Genomic DNA, 16,578 nt, shown 5'->3' with positions numbered 1-16,578 from the left:
TGTGTCTGCTTGGCTTATAGAAGAAAAAAGGTCGGTCGACGTGTACTTCAGAAGCTTGTCCTGCAGATAGGATGTTTTACAAGCAAAACATGAAAGTTGGCTAGGTCAGTTTTTGCTTGAAGTTTTGCGGGTAGACTGTTGGTCCAGTTGTCTCAATCGGTTCCGAACTGGTCGTCTTTATTAACAACATTATCTCACTGGCTAGTGCTGTAGTTTTCCCCTTGGCCATAAGCAAATTAAACGTTGGTGTGCTGCGTGATGCCAGTTGCCAGGCCACGACCGTCTACGAATAGCATCAGCATAAATGCAGCGGCAGCTCCGGCCGGGTCAAATATGGGGTGCTAAAAAAAGTCAGGATACGACGTTGGTCGAGGTATCAAGCAGGAACCTTCACACAAGGTCTCAGCTCACACATGACACATGGTTGCCAATTGCTGTTGCGATTGCGAAATTTTTTAAATTTGACTACTATAATACTTTCGTTTGTATTTAATAATTATTATTTAACTATGGACTAATTAAGTTTGAAAGATTCGTCTAGTAAATTATAGGTAAATTGTGCAATTAGTTATTTTTTATTTATATTTAGTATTCCATGTATGTATCTAAAAATTCGATGTGAGGGGGAATCTTAAAAATTTTAGGAAATAAACAAAAACGAAATGTCAAACTACAAGTCGTCATCTTGTGGAATCTTTTTTTGCCGTTGCCATTCTGGAAGGCTTTGTTAAGCCAGATGAAATGTCAAAGTCAAACTACAAGTAAGCCAGACGAAATGTCAAACTACAAGTCTTCTTCTTCTGGATTTTTTTCTTTTTCTTTTTTTTTTTGCCGTTGCCATTCCGGAAGGCGTTGTTAAGCCAGACGAAATGTCAAACTACAAGTCTTCTTCTGGGAAAAAATATCTAATTACTAGGAAAACATCTTCGTCTGTCTAAAAAGTTATGATTAAAAATACTAAAAACACTACTCCCTCTATACCCATAAAACAAATCGTTTTGGACAATGACACGGTCTCCAAAATCTAACTTTGACTTCTTGTTTTTATAAAAATATTTATCAAAAAGTGGTATAGATATATTTTTATGAAAGTATTTTTCAAGACAAATCTATTCATATGGTTTTCATATTTTCAAACTCAACAACTTAAAATTTATTTATGATTTATATTTTTAATGTTTGACTCAAATCTTTTTCAAAACGACTTGTTTTATGGGTATGAAGGGAGTACTAAATAGCTGACTAGTGAGAATGTGTGGAAAAAAATCTAATCGCCGTGACTCGTGAGAATGAGGGAAAAAATATCTAATCACCGCGACTCGTGGGGGAAAAAAACTACTAGTAGTATTTTATTTTATTTTTTTGGTATTATCTCACAGGCTAGTGCAGTAGTTTTCCCCTTTGCCATAAGCAAACGTTGGTGCGCTCTGCGCTGCGTGATGCCAGGCCACCCGGAGACCATCCACGAATAGCATCAGCATAACTGCAGCGGCAGCTCCGGCCGGCTCAAGATGGGGTGCTCCAAAAATCTGGAAACGACGTTGGTCGAGGCATCAAGCAGGGGGGAAAAAACTGCAGACGTTAACGTCACAAGGTCTCGTCAGCTTCAGCTCACACATGGTTGCCAATTGCCGTTGCCATTCTCGAACGCGGCCATAGTTGACTCCAAAAACTAATTTTTTTTAAGATTCTATGTTATATCAAATCTTGCGGCACATAAATCCGGAAGCTATGGTTGTTTTGTAAAAAAAAATTAGGATGTGATTGGTGGGAGGATTTAAGTGCTAAATTGACCCACCTTCATTTAAAGCCATCAGATTAGAATCCTGTGAACTTGATTAGAGTTTGCGTAGTTTGCATAGCTAGCCGGTTTGCATAACATACACTCCCCATACATAAAACATTAAATATAGACGAGAAAAAACTAATTATACAGTTTGTCTGTAAATCGCGTGATAAATCTTTTAAGCCTAGTTAGTCCATGATTAAACAACATTTACCAAATAAAGGATGGGTAAATACTCAATTTCACACCACACTAATCTTATCATGAAAAGTGAAATTTAAGTTCTATCTAGGACAAATGTAGTAGTATTTTAACTTAAAATTAGTACTCCATTCGTCCCAAAATAAACGTACTTCTAGAATGATGAAGAGATCAAGACTAATGAGGAATTACATATATGCTTTTATAAAGGTGTAATTATTGCGCCTAGCGAAGAGAGAGTAAAAGAACAAGTGAAGTTATAGTTTGCCTTATATCTAGATGTGCATTTATTTTAGGAAAAAATGGAACTCTATAGGTGCACTTATTATGGGTTAAAGAGAATATCTTTTTTTTTAAAAAAAATTGTGGTCGTGACTTGATAAAGTCAACTTCAATAGAGTTTTATAAAAGTTTTATGGTTACTAAATATGTTGATGTGATACTCTGTTAATGAAAAAAGATAATAAAAGAGGTACCATCAGATGTGAGCCGTCCGTTGCGTCTAATCAGACGGCCAGGAGCTTAGGCCGGCCAATCTACGCTACCCGGTGGTGTCCTCACCACAGCGGGGCCGCCGCCTGTGCGGTGGCCAGCATCGCCCGGCCGGGTTCGTCGGGAAGCGACCGAACCCTCCTTCGCGTTGGAACCAACACTCGCCCCCAACCTCGTTCTGACCGACGGCGACCGCCGCGCCGCGCCGCGCCACCGCTATATATATATACATCTCCCGCTCCCTTCCCGCCGCGGCGACCAACCTACCCAGGGAAATCCAACTCCAGTCCTCCTCCTCCTCCCTCCGCCTCTCCCGCCGTCGGGGAGATCCGGGTTGGCCCGCCCGGTAATCCATCCCTCGCTCTCGTGCCTCCCGTAATTTCGCCTCCTAACCCGACCGCCGGGAGCCACAGGCGGCGCCGGAGGCGGTGGTGGAGGGGGGACGATGGGGATCGGGGCGGTGTCGGACGAGCTGCTGGGCACGTTCGTGCCGATCGCCGTGTACTGGCTCTACTCGGGGCTCTACGTCGCGCTGGACGGGGTGGGGCGGCTCGACGGATACCGGCTGCACACTAGGGAGGAGGCCGCCACGAAGAACATCGTCTCTAAGGCCGCCGTCGTCAGGGGCGTTCTCCTCCAGCAGGTCTTCCAGGTCGCCGTCTCGCTCACCCTTTTCGCGGTAATCTTCTCCTCCTCAGCGCCCATCTTTTCCCTTATCTGTACCACGGGATTCCAGGATTGTTTTAGTTGGTTTTAGATGAGCCCCATGCTTAATTAGTGCTTCCTTTGGGCGTTATCATTCTGTGCAACGAAGCAAACTTGGTGTCTTTAATTGAACAGAAATGTTCGATAGAGACAAGACACCTGATAAGTCTGAAGCACAAATTGGTTTACAAGCCTCCTGGATTGTTTTTGCATCCCATTACTGCATATAGCTCAACACCCTCCTTATTTCCTTCTGGACTTTGTTCCTGGGCATCTATCCTAACCAATGAAGTATAAAACGAACAGAAGCAAACCAGATCATGTTTAAAGAAAGTCATCAGTTTTGGTCATTGAAGACTTTTGGTGATTCTTAGCAAACATGTCTCACTTACATGCTTTGGGGATTTGAAAGCTGAACAAAACATTCAATACACATGTAGCTTGTGAAGTGGATTAAAATCCTTGTGTCAGTATAGCGGGTGGTTGCTGGGTTAACCATGTTGATTCTGATTGGAATAAAACTAAGAATTTGAATATAAATCAATATAGGATCATGAGAATTCACTGATCTAGGGGATATCTAGTTCTATGATCAGTCTTGATTTTGGAACCAGCTTGGCATCTGTCAAGCGCCTCAGCGCCCAACGACGCCGGACCGCGACTACGTAACTCGTAGTCGCGCTCCAGGCCTTCACCGGGAGAGATCCCACCGGCGGCTTGAGAGGTTTAGGGGGAGAGAAAGCAGCTTTAGGGTAATTGATATTGCTTGATTCTCTCCAAGTCTGTTACACGGCATATATAGCCAAAAGCCCAACTAATCTCTCCTATAATTTAGGCATGCAAAAGGAAACTATCTCTTATCCTTCTAAACTGAGCTACTGGCGGTGGCCCCTGCCATAACCGCGCGCCCTGCAGCCCTCCTGGCATCACGACGGCGCCTATAGGTGCGCCCGTACATGACATCTCTCCCCCCCTCGACGGCCAGCTCGTCCTCGAGCTGGAACTGTGGAAACTTGTCGCGGAAGTCTGCAACATCCTCCCATGTAGCATCAGCAGCGGACTGTCCCTTCCAGCGGATGAGGACCTGCCGAACACCCCTTGCCAGCCGGTAGCGAACAGCCTGCTCCGGTTCTGGAATTTCCGCCCCATGATGAGTGGGTGGGAGAGGAGGTGGTGTAGCTGGTGGTGCGCCGACGAACTTTTTGAGGAGGCCGACGTGGAAGACATCATGCAGCTTGGCCCGGGGCGGCAGCGCTAGGCGAACAGCCACCTGGTTGATGCACTCAGTGACTTGGTAAGGCCCGACGAAGCGCGCCTTCAGCTTGCCCCTGGGCGCCTGAGGCAGGGAAGAAGCTGCCCGTTGGCGAAGGCGCAGCAGCACCCAGTCACCCACCGCATACGAGACCGGTCGGTGCAGGCGATCATAAAACTTCTTCTGGACAGCCTGCGCTTGTTCCAGGCGATAGCGGACATCTGCTAGGAGCTCCTCTCGTGCAGCCATCGTCTTGGCTACTGCCGCCACCCGAGTTTCTCCAGGCTCATAAGAGCGGATGGAGGGAGGGTCCCTGCCGTAGACCACCTTAAAGGGGGTGTCCTTGAGCGAGGACTGGTACGCCGTGTTGTAGACATACTCAGCCCATGGCAGCCAGCGCAGCCACTGCCGTGGCCGATCCCCAGTGAAACACCGGAGGTACATGACGATGACTTTGTTGGCCGCCTCAGTTTGGCCATCCGACTGCGGGTGGAAGGCGGATGTCATGTGCAGCTTGGGCCCGGTGAGTCGCATCAGCTCCTTCCAGAAAGTTGAAGTGAACACGGAATCCCGGTCGGACACCATGGACTGCGGGATCCCATGGAGGCGAACGATCTCTCTGAAAAACGCCTGGGCGACGGACTCTGCACTGTAGGGGTGAGGCAGCGGAATAAAATGGCAATATTTGCTAAATCTGTCCACCACTGTGAGAATCACCGATTTTCCCCCAACTCGAGGCAACGCCTCGATGAAATCCAAGCCAATGTCTGTCCACACCGCCTGAGGAACGGGCAGGGGCAGCAGCAGACCCGCTGGGTGCAGGTGGTCAGACTTGTTGCGTTGACATGTAGGGCAGGCGCGGACAAAATCTTGGACCACACGGCGCATGGCTGGGAAGTAGAAATCCCGGTGGAGGCGATGGAGAGTCCGCTGCACTCCTTCATGGCCGTCATCGTGCGTAGCAGCCACCACTTCGAGCAGTAGCGGGGCATCGGGCGGAATATACAGCCGATCAGCATATGCCACCATGCTGTCCAGCAGGGACCACGGCGCCCCCCTGGTGCCTGCGGCTATCTCCTCCCTGAGAGCCACCAGGGCGGGGTCCTGGTGTTGAGCGTGACGAAGACGATCCACGAAGTCGAAGCGAGGCGCGGACAGCGCCAAGACCGAGCCCTCCTCGCTGGTGTCACGGCGGGACAGCGCGTCGGCGACGGTGTTCGTGGCGCCCGGCTTGTACTCCACCGAGAAGTCGAAGCCGAGGAGCTTGCCCACCCAATGGTGCTGCGGGATCGTCGAGAGGCGCTGGTCGAGGAGGAATTTGAGGCTGTAGTGGTCGGTGCGGACGAGGAACGGGCGCCCCCACAGATACGGCCTCCAGTGGCGCACGGCGTGCACCAGCCCAATGAGCTCGCGCTCATATGCTGCCAGGGCGCGGTGACGGGGCGCGATCGGCCTGCTGAAATAGGCGATCGGGTGCTGCTCCTGCAGCAAGACCGCACCGAATCCGTGCGTGGAGGCGTCGCACTCCACGATGAAGAGCTTGGTGAAGTCGGGCAGCGCGAGCACCGGGGCCGATGTCACGGCTGCCTTGAGTGCCTGGAAGGCTGCCTGGGCGTCGTCGTTCCAGGAAAAAGCCTCTTTCTTCAACAAGGCAGTGAGGGGCGCTGCAATCTTGCCGTAGTCGTGGACGAACTTGCGGTAGTATCCAGCGAGGCCCAAGAAGCCGCGCACCGCCCGCGCCGAGCGAGGTGCCGGCCAGTCGTGAATGGCCTGCACCTTGGCCGGGTCCATGGCCACCCCCTGGGCGGAGATAATGTGGCCCAGGTATGCCACGGAAGGTGACCCAAAGACGCACTTGGAGCGCTTGACGAAGAGAACGTGGCGGTGGAGTTCGGCGAGGACAGCGCGGAGGTGCCTCAAGTGATCTGCCCAAGTCTTGCTGTAAATCAATATATCATCAAAAAAGACAAGGACGAACCGACGGAGAAAGGGGCGGAGCACGTCGTTCATGAGCGCCTGGAATGTCGCCGGTGCGTTGCATAATCCGAACGGCATCACCAGGAACTCATAAAAGCCATCGTGGGTGCGGAACGCCGTTTTGTGTACATCAGCTGGGCGCATCCTGACTTGGTGATAGCCGGAACGGAGGTCCAGCTTGGTGAAGAACTGCGCACCATGCAGCTCGTCGAGGAGTTCGTCGACGACGGGGATGGGGAAGGCGTCCTTGACGGTGAGGGAGTTGAGGGCGCGGTAGTCCACGCAAAACCGCCAAGCCCCATCCTGCTTCTTGACCAGCAGCACCGGCGACGAGAACGCCGAGTCGCTGCGGCGTACAATGCCTTGGTCCAGCATGGCGGCGCATTGTCGTTCCAGCTCGTCCTTGTGCGCCGCCGGGTAGCGGTAGGGACGAACTGCCACAGGTGTAGAGCCCGGCTTGAGGACGATGGCGTGATCCCGTGTTCGCTGCGGTGGGAGCCCTGCTGGTTCAGTGAACACCCCTGCGAAGGAATGCAGCAGCTCGTCGAGGAGGGCGTCCGGTGTCGTGGTGGCAGCGAGAAGAGGAGGCCGGCGGACGGCGACGTCCGACCAGGAGACCTGCCGGCCCTGGTGCTGAAAGGAGACGGTGCGGTCGACGAAGTCCCACACCACCCGGCCAAGGGTGACCATCCAGTGCGTCCCCAAGACGAGGTCATATCCGGCGAGTGGCATGACGAAGAGGTCGATGAAGAACGTGTCGCCCTCGATGATGACCGGGGCGCGGCGGATGACGCCCGGGCAGGTGACGCGCTCGCCGTTAGCCACCGTGGCCGTGAGGCGCGGGCGCGGCTGGACCGTTAGCCCCGTGCGGCGGGCGGCGTCCTCGGCGATGAAATTATGCGTGGAGCCCGTGTCCAGGAGCGCGACGAGGGTGGTGGCGCCCAGGGAAGCCCGCACCTGCATGGAATCACAGATGGGCATACCGGCCACGGCTCGGAGGGAAAAGACAGGGGCTTCCTCCTGCTGGGCGTCCCCTGCTGGTTCCTCGTCGGCGGCTGCGATCTCGACGCCGTTGAGGTAGAAGATGCGGCGGCAGACACGGTTGTGGCCGCGGGCATAAGGTTCGTTGCAGTTGAAGCAGAGGCCGAGACGACGTCGTTCCGCCTGCTCCTCCGGGGACAGCCGCTTGAGAGGCGGCCCCTCTTGGCGCGGCTGTGGTGCGACTGCTGGTGGTGCAGGAAGAGCGAGCAGGGGCTGCTTCGGCGCCGGTGCAGGAAGCAGTGCACGAGGGGCGCCCCGGGCGGCGGGTGGGGGGAGCCTGGCCAACTCCATCTGCTCGACCTGCCGGGCGAGGCTCATGGCCGCGGCGAGCGTCTCTGGGTTGTGGATGCGGACGGCGTGGCTCAATGGAGGAAGAAGGCCGCCGGTGAAGAGTTGGACGCGCTGGCCCTCGTCGAGCCGTCCCGCGCGCGGCAGCAGCGCCTGGAATCGGTTGGAGTATTCCTCCACGGTCCCGGTGCGGCGGCATTCCGCCAGCTCGAACAGGGGTGCAGAACGAAGGGGTGGGCCGAAGCGAAGGTGGAGGAGATCCTTGAAGCGTCCCCATGGCGGTGTGCCCTCGTCTTCCTGCAACTGGATGTACCAGAGCTGCGCGACGTCCTCCAGATTATAGGAGGCCATCCAGACGCGCTCCTCTGGCATGGTGCGCTGTTGGCGAAAATATGATTCGCACTTGTTGATGAAGAGCATCGGGTCGGTCTTGCCATCGAAGCGGGGGAAGTCGAGTTTCTGGAACTTCGGTGGTCTGTCCAGATCACGAGGGGGGTATTCACGGCCGCCGCCGCCGTTGTCCGACGAGGACGACTTGTCCTTCATGGTGGCCAGGTCGGTCTTCACGGAGGACAGCTCCGTCTGGAACGACTTCATCATCTCCATGAGGTCCTTGATGGTGGGATCAGCCATGGTGGTGGAGTGGCCGGTGGAAGCAGTGGACGCGGAAGGGGATGGAGGGGGGCTGGAGCGGGTGGAGGAGGATCGACGCGACACCGATACCAGGTTGTCAAGCGCCTCAGCGCCCAACGACGCCGGACCGCGACTACGTAACTCGTAGTCGCGCTCCAGGCCTTCACCGGGAGAGATCCCACCGGCGGCTTGAGAGGTTTAGGGGGAGAGAAAGCAGCTTTAGGGTAATTGATATTGCTTGATTCTCTCCAAGTCTGTTACACGGCATATATAGCCAAAAGCCCAACTAATCTCTCCTATAATTTAGGCATGCAAAAGGAAACTATCTCTTATCCTTCTAAACTGAGCTACTGGCGGTGGCCCCTGCCATAACCGCGCGCCCTGCAGCCCTCCTGGCATCACGACGGCGCCTATAGGTGCGCCCGTACATGACAGCATCATAATGTTTCTTTTGGGCTCCTAAAAGTGGTTCATCAGTGAATTGTTCGATACACATCATCTATGTAGATAGGTTTGTTGACATGCTGACATTTTCCTTCAACACACAGGTTATTGGTGATGAGAGTGGTACTGGACAGAAGCAACCTCCTGCTCTTGTGATAGCGTTGCAGTTTATAGCTGCAATGGTTGTTATGGACACATGGCAGTACTTCATGCACAGATACATGCACATTAACAAGTTTCTATATAAACACATCCATTCCAAGCACCACACTCTTGTAGTCCCTTATTCCTTTGGAGCTCTATACAACCACCCTCTTGAGGGCCTTATTTTGGACACTATTGGTGGTGCACTCTCATTCCTTGTCTCTGGTATGACTCCACGGACATCCATATTCTTTTTCTCCTTTGCAACCATCAAAACTGTGGATGATCATTGTGGGCTGTGGCTTCCTGGTAACATCCTCCAGGCGCTGTTCAGCAATAACAGTGCTTATCATGACATTCACCATCAGCTCTATGGTACCAAGTACAACTTTTCACAACCCTTCTTTGTGATGTGGGACAAGATACTCGGAACTTACATGCCCTACTCTATTGAACAACGAAAAGGAGGAGGGGTCGAATCAAAACCAGCTAAACTCGACTGAGCTGAGGATACAAGACTGATTAGTACATGCATGCATAGTTTCTGATTCTTGTTTTGACTTGTCCAATACTGGCCTTGTGGTACTGCTGACTGCACAAATTATGTAAAACTCGCCCTGTTTCATAACTTCATATAGTGAGGCTGTTTTTGTTCTCTACATTTTTTTGGGTTTGTATTTTTGGGGTGTTCTATCTTGTAACAAAATACAGTGAGTAAAGTATTGTAATGTACCAAAGAATACTCAACACCACTTAGATTTGTGTCCTGTGGATTGATCTGTTCTTCCATCCGTCGTGTTGTTAACAAAGAAAGTTGATATTGGCACATGACACTTCATATAGCCTTTGCTCATCCCTCCTTTATTTAAGAAAGTTGATATTGGCACATCCGCACATGACACTTAGGTTTTTTTAATTTTTTTTTTACCAAACACTCATTTTCAAAACAATTTTACGCTCCTTTCACAAAAACATGAGTTATGATAAAATTGAAAAGTAGCTTATCCTAGTTCTCTCTCTCATTTCTTTCTCTTATCTATATATGAAATTGTTGGTGAAGCTATTTTATCAAATAACTTATCCAAAATAGCTCAACTTCACCTAAAAAGTTGTTCATAAAGTTGTTTTTCCAAAAAAAAAAACTTTACTAATGAAGTTAAGCTGTGCCAAACAAGATCTTAATATGGCCTTTACTCATTCCCTCTTAACTTGTGGTGCATTTTGTCATTGATTTGCTAATTGACCCCAGCAGATTATTGCGTTCTATTGGTTTGCTTTAATTTAGTCTTCTGAAGTTCTTTTTGTCAGGTTATGACTTATATGTCGCTGCCGGAGGTTTGATATACACTGAATTTTCCATTAAAAGCAACTGGCAATAAGTTTGTGGGGTTGTACTAATAATGTTAATAGAGAGGAATATATTTACAGCAACAAGGTAACAAGGATATGAATAAAGGTTGAAATGGATTTAAATCCAAATTAAAAGAGAGAAGTCTAATTAAAATCTAATGAAATAAATAACATCCAATCTAAATCCAATTCCACATGACTAATGTTCAATCCAATTTGTTTTGATGTCCAAATCCATCCAGGAGGATCCAAATAATAGCAAAAGTACTATGCCTACATGTTCAATTGTCACTTTTACACATTAAAGATTTAATGAAATTGACTAAAATTTGTTTAAGATTACTTATATGCAAATGGGTGTGGGTGTGGGTTCCACGTTTAAAGTTGAACCCTATAATTAAAACCTTATTCACATCTTGAAAATTTGACAAAATTGACTGAAATTGGTATAATATTTGACAAAACTGTGTAAATTGGTGTTGCTATATATACATGTGGGCCTCACATAATAAGTTGGATTCTGCGATTAAAGATCTTACGTTTACACATTAAAATTTTAGTGAAATGAATTAAAATTTACTCCCTCCGTCCCTGAAAGAATCAATTTCTAGAGTTGTCCTAAGTCAAACTTTTTAAACTTTGACCAAATTTCTAGAAAAAAATGCTAAGACTTATAGTATCAAATTAGTATTATTATATTCATCATAAAATATATTTTCATATAATGTGTATTTTATATTATAGATGTTGTTACTCTTTTCTATAAAGTTAATCAAACTTTAAAAAGTTTGACTGGCACGGATCCTAGGAATTGATTCTTTCAGGGACGGAGGGAGTATTAGAGATGATGTGATATGGCAGTCGGCTACTGTGTATATTATTTTAGAGACGGAGAGTACATTCTAAAATCAATTCAAGGCAAATACACAAAAATACACATGTAAAGTGGCATTACACGAAATTTATATAGCAAGGTGATCAAGAAATTTCGCATTTCACACACCGAAATAATATAAGGCCAAAAACACAAGTAGGGACAAATTTTCGCCCGCTTTCTCTCGCTGGTCGCTGCGACCCACCTCTGCGCCTCGGCGGAGCGCGCGCGCTGCACGGGGCATGCCGGAGCTCCGCCTACCGATAATCGCCCCGGCAGCGGCCGGGTCCCGTCGCCATTCCCGGAGGCTACGGCGCCGCTGCCGCCTAATCCTCCTCCCTGTCCTCTCCCTCGCCCTCCTCTCCCTCGCCTACCTCTCCTTTTCTTCCCATGCCAACCTCCCAATCCACGGTAAGCGTTCAAATAACCAGGTACTTTTTCCATCCAGAACTATCATTTTGCTTTGGAGTAGCAATTTAGTTGCAACTGGCAAAGGCGACCACAATCTGTTTTCTGTATGTGCGCGCGGGCAGTGGGCTGGTGGCCTCCGCGTACTGCCATTTACTATCATCGCGTAAAATTTCTTCAGGGTGCACAAATCTTCAGATGTGTCCTGGTGATTATTTCCTATTACGTAAATTCTACAGTTCCAATTGTTAGGGATACAAGCATCAGCATTTTTTTTGAACATTAAATACAGCAGGGGAGGCCCCCACTGTAGAGATTTTGTACAAGCATCAGCATTGTCACCAGAAGTGAGTGAGTAGGGCCTAAAATGTGTGTTAGAGGTTCTGTTTTGTTTTCAATTGAATGGAATTTACTTTCAGGTGGGCTCCTTGCCCCCAATTGGTTTGTTGGGAAAAAAAAATTGTGTGTTCCAGAGGTGTTTGGTCACAAGAACTGAATCACTTCCTTTTGTCACGAGTTAAAAAGATTTATTTACTTTGTTGATTATGTTCTTTATATTTTCTCTGGATGACTCCAAAGAAAATACTCTCTATCCGCAGAAAAAAACTCTGATATTTGATGTTATGCTTTGCAGCAATGCATCATGGCCTATCTAATAAGGAGAACCTTTTGAAGTGGAATGGTCAGGGATACAGCCCTGATGTTACAAATATCTCTATGTGAGTTCAAATTCATATGTATAAATTCAGTTGTTTGTGTTAAAGTCATCAGATTTACTTCTTCTGCCAGGACTAAAGCTGAGTTGGAAACCCCCAAAAGTCGAAAGAAACCACACAAGCGCTGTAAGAGATCTTCTCTTTACACTCTGCAAAGGGTGCACTTTTCAAAGATGGACCTTTTTTATTCAAATGCAACAAATAACTTTTATTAGATTTTTTTACCCTAAATGCATTAGAACAAAAGGTGGGTCGTTTTTTTTATGAAGTGTGATATAATCTTCTAGCTGATATCCCCCCTCTTTTCTGGAGAGAGTAACAAATGTATTTTATTATAAGCTAGTATCAAACAATCTGATTACGCCTTGTATATGCTACATGAATCATTGCACACAAAAAGTGTTGTTTATTACGAATTACTATTAAAAAATCCGATAGGGCCCTACTTTATATATTTTATAGGAATCATTGCACAAAAACATATGTTACAGAGGTTTCTGTTTACTTACCAAATACAACATTGCAGATGCACCATGCGAAATTCAGTTTTTGCCATCAGTTGATGATCTTGTGGAGCCTGCTCACTATGGGAATTTTACACAGTTCTCTTTGAGCTATATATTGAAGGAAAAAGTATTGCTCGGTAATGGCTTCTTCGAACCAGTATTTGGTGGACACCAGAGTCTTGGGGATAGAGAAGAGACATACCATGCTAAAGACCAAACCCTCCACTGCGGTTTTGTTAGAGGACCAGATGATTACCCTAGTACCGGATTTGATTTGGATGAAAATGATAGAAGGTATATGGCTACCTGCCATGTTGCTGTATCATCATGTATTTTTGGAAGCTCTGATTACTTGAGGAGACCAACTAAAAGCAGGGTGATTTTCTAATCTCTTCTGAATGGATGAGCTTGATTGTCCGTGTGCTCAAATAGCTTTTTTTCCAGTAGCGAAGTGGCTTAAGTATAAGGTTTATACTTCTAGTTGATTTTATGTTATGTCATGATGGTAAATTATTCATTGGCCTTTACTCCTTATCAATCTTTTATTTCATGAATATTTCTTGTTTTTTGTAAGTTCTATAGTAATTGTACAATGTGCCATAAACTCTCACAGATTGGCTCTTACGCTAAGAAGAATGTGTGCTTCGTCATGTTCATGGATGAGCTAACAATGGCAACCCTTTCCTCTGAAGGACACATGCCTGATGGAAATGGATTCATAGGCTTATGGAGAAGTGTTGTAGTTAAGAACTTACCATATAAAGATATGCGAAGAGCTGGGAAGGTGCCAAAATTTCTAGCTCATCGACTCTTCCCATCTGCCATGTAAGTCTTAGGTGCCAAAATTTCTAGCTCATCGACTCTTCCCATTTGCCATGTAAGTCTTTAAGGAAGTGTGTGTGTCATCGTACTTAATTGCACAGTGAATTTGTTTATTGCCAGCAATGTCTTTGCTCTAACAATAAATTCTATTAAATCAAAAAATTCCTACAAGTACTGCCTACTAACTGGTTAGTGCGTATCATCCCACCAGCTCTGATTGTAACTTGGGCTTCTTACTTTGCTTTATGTTGCAGCAAATTTTATTTTTCCTATTTTGTTAGTAATAATGTGTATGCCCTGGACACTGCGATCACAAAAGAGTGTTGTTTGGACATATTGTCCAAAATGCAACCTTGAACATTAATTTCTGTAGTAATGTAGTTATGAACTCTTGATCAAAGTTATAAAGCCTTGTAAAATTGTAGTATTTCTGAAGTATTTTTCAAAACCTACAAACGTAATCTTTATAAGTTTAATGCTATTATTCATATAGGCATCAGTAGCCTAAAAAGGAGTGCTCTATCACAAAATGGCATTGTTTTGTGGCTAGAGAAATTTTCTCTTTTTTCTCTTGTGAAATGAGTTAGTATATTCTCACCTGGGTTAACTGAAGGTATTTTTCTTTCTAGGTATTCTATATGGTTGGATAGCAAACTGCGCCTCCATGCTGATCCAATGCTTATCATTGAGTATTTCTTATGGAGAAAGAAAGCAGAATATGCCATCTCAATGCACTATGATCGCTCTTGTGTATGGGAGGAAGTACTCCAAAACAAGCGGCTGAACAAGTACAATCATACTGCTATTGATGAGCAATTTCACTTTTACCGGTCTGATGGTCTTGTCAAGTTTAATAACTCTGGCCAACTGCCTGTTCTTCCAAGCTGTATGTATCCTATCATATTGTTTAGTTAATGGCTTAGAAGTATATATTTCTTGATTGGCCCAAGAGTTGACCCTGTACATGAACTTTTGCAGATGTACCTGAAGGATCATTCATTGTGCGTGCTCATACACCAATATCTAACTTGTTTTCATGCCTTTGGTTTAACGAAGTAAACCGTTTTACCTCACGTGATCAATTGAGTTTTACATACACTTATTTGAAGCTCAGGAGAACGAATCCAGGGAAACCTTTTCACCTAAATATGTTTAAGGTAATAGCAACAATCATTGCATTTCAGCATGTACAGAGACCGAGTCAATAAGTCTAAATAGTTGAGGACATTCGGACCTATGTATCTAAACTATATGACACCATATGGCTACCCAGCACCATCAAATTAGGGGTCTAGTGTGTATGTAAGAGTTACTGGCGAAGCCCTGTTTCTTTTCCTGAATTCCTTCTCTGTAGGCAATAACTGGGTGCAATAAACCATGCTATTGCATATTGAATTGCTAGGACCATATATAGTAGACAATTACCGTTTACTTCTTAGGGTCCCCAAAAGCCAATTCTGAAGAAACAAGTAATTACCATCGCATTTATTAGCAGGTTTGCATAGACTATCTAATACTATGGATGTCGATTTGTTATCGAAACAGGACTGCGAAAGAAGAGCGATAGCTAAACTGTTCCATCACCGAACTAACGAGACTACAGATCCACCACCAGCTAATCTTCGTTTGGACACGATTCGTCATTCATACAAGGCTGAGACTGCCATTTGAGGATCAACAGCAATGTGACTTCAATTTACCGTGTGTACCATTCATCCAGCTCTTGCATTCAGAGTACATGTTGATCTTCTCCTTGCTGCATCCAATCATGCAGGACAGTCAGCCAAAGTGATATCGTCTTCTATTGTTTATAGAGGTCCAGAACAGCGCCAATGTGCCTAAGATGCTTGTTTGTAGAGAAGAGAAATGAAGTAACGTTTTTCACAGCCGTTGGCAGTAGACATGTAGAAATGCCACTGGTCTCACTTCGTTAGAAAATTCATTTCGAGTGCAGCTTTGTATTGTAAAAATGTTCATTGAACAAATTGAAGTGTTAGAATGATGATACTCCATTCCAAATTATAAGATGTTTTGACTTTTTTCTAAATACATTGTTTCTATTATAAACAATGTATATCTAAATAAATAGCAAAAGCTATGTATTAGAAAAGCCAAAACGTCTTAATTTGAAATAGAGGGAGTTCCTTTTTAAGCTCATCGAACGTGTACCATTTTCTGGCTTTGTAAGCACATATCCGTAGAGTAACCTTTGCATCTTTTATTCATATATTGTGCACTATTGTTGTATCTCCGAATTTTTTAAATGATGTGTGTTTCCTCGTTCGACATTGCACAATCTCATGGCCCAGTGCATACTCTGATGACCGCTCTCTGTAAACTGAGGGATTCATTTGATGTACTTCAAGCAACATTTCAAATCTTGTTAACAAATTGGTATTGTATTATGGCCAACTTTGCCACATAAAACTAAAAGGACATCTGGATGTAGGTTGCCACATAAACAAACGACAACTGGATATATTCCATTCCAAATTATAAATCATTTGACTTTTCTTTATACAGTAAAAGTATGTATGATATCTAGATGTATAGCATAGTAAAAACTATGCATGATATCTAGATGTATAACAAAAGCTAAATCCCTAGAAAAGTCACTAAAAAAAACTCAACCAAGGGGAGAGACGTCCCCCTGATTTTCTTTGGTGCCATGACTCGAACCCGGACTGGCTCAGCCAACCGCTTTTTTGGCGTGTTGTGCTGACCAGTTGCGCCAAGAAAAGTCAGAATGACTTCAAACTTGAAACAGAGGGAGTAGCTTGCGATGAAATACTGATGTGTAACTGTGGAAGGCATAGAAGCATACACGGCACTAGAAAAAGTGGAAAGGTGAAACGGATCCAAAGGAAACATAAACTATCGAAGTATGCATGCAGCACAGGAAACAGATAAGTACGGCTTCTTTAGTTCTTATACAGACC

At 46.1% G+C, this 16,578-nt stretch overlaps 2 protein-coding genes across 3 annotated transcripts; both read left to right on the top strand.

Moving 5' to 3' along the window:
• On the top strand, window positions 2,531-9,789 carry LOC8066433 (sphinganine C4-monooxygenase 1). The gene is made up of 2 exons (XM_002454237.2): window positions 2,531-3,158; window positions 8,924-9,789. The coding sequence occupies exons 1-2, from the start codon at window positions 2,925-2,927 to the stop codon at window positions 9,464-9,466; spliced, it is 777 nt and encodes a 258-aa protein (XP_002454282.1). The 5' UTR covers window positions 2,531-2,924; the 3' UTR covers window positions 9,467-9,789.
• On the top strand, window positions 3,021-15,888 carry LOC8075709. 2 transcript variants are annotated; one of them, XM_021460064.1, is made up of 8 exons: window positions 3,021-3,158; window positions 12,230-12,314; window positions 12,385-12,437; window positions 12,838-13,193; window positions 13,431-13,642; window positions 14,269-14,525; window positions 14,618-14,796; window positions 15,185-15,888. In XM_021460064.1, the coding sequence occupies exons 2-8, from the start codon at window positions 12,232-12,234 to the stop codon at window positions 15,308-15,310; spliced, it is 1,266 nt and encodes a 421-aa protein (XP_021315739.1). In that variant the 5' UTR covers window positions 3,021-3,158; window positions 12,230-12,231; the 3' UTR covers window positions 15,311-15,888. The 2 variants fall into 2 exon arrangements, with proteins under 2 accessions (XP_021315739.1, XP_002454281.1); XM_002454236.2 differs by lacking the exon at window positions 3,021-3,158 and adding an exon at window positions 11,185-11,598.

Source organism: Sorghum bicolor, chromosome 4, assembly GCF_000003195.3.
Source record: "Sorghum bicolor cultivar BTx623 chromosome 4, Sorghum_bicolor_NCBIv3, whole genome shotgun sequence".
NCBI lineage: Eukaryota > Viridiplantae > Streptophyta > Magnoliopsida > Poales > Poaceae > Sorghum > Sorghum bicolor.
Note: the sequence above shows the minus strand (reverse complement) of the source record. Positions and strands in the feature narration are given on the sequence as shown.

What these genes read in the sequence shown, in the direction of transcription:
- LOC8066433 (XM_002454237.2), top strand. Translation starts at nt 2,925, where the DNA reads ATGGGGATCGGGGCGGTGTCGGACGAGCTGCTGGGCACGTTCGTGCCG. An exon ending in TCTCGCTCACCCTTTTCGCG is followed by an intron (nt 3,159 to 8,923) that starts GTAATCTTCTCC and finishes TTCAACACACAG; the next exon opens with GTTATTGGTGATGAGAGTGG.
- LOC8075709 (XM_002454236.2), top strand. Translation starts at nt 11,430, where the DNA reads ATGCCGGAGCTCCGCCTACCGATAATCGCCCCGGCAGCGGCCGGGTCC. An exon ending in CGACTCTTCCCATCTGCCAT is followed by an intron (nt 13,643 to 14,268) that starts GTAAGTCTTAGG and finishes TTTTCTTTCTAG; the next exon opens with GTATTCTATATGGTTGGATA. An exon ending in ACTGCCTGTTCTTCCAAGCT is followed by an intron (nt 14,526 to 14,617) that starts GTATGTATCCTA and finishes GAACTTTTGCAG; the next exon opens with ATGTACCTGAAGGATCATTC.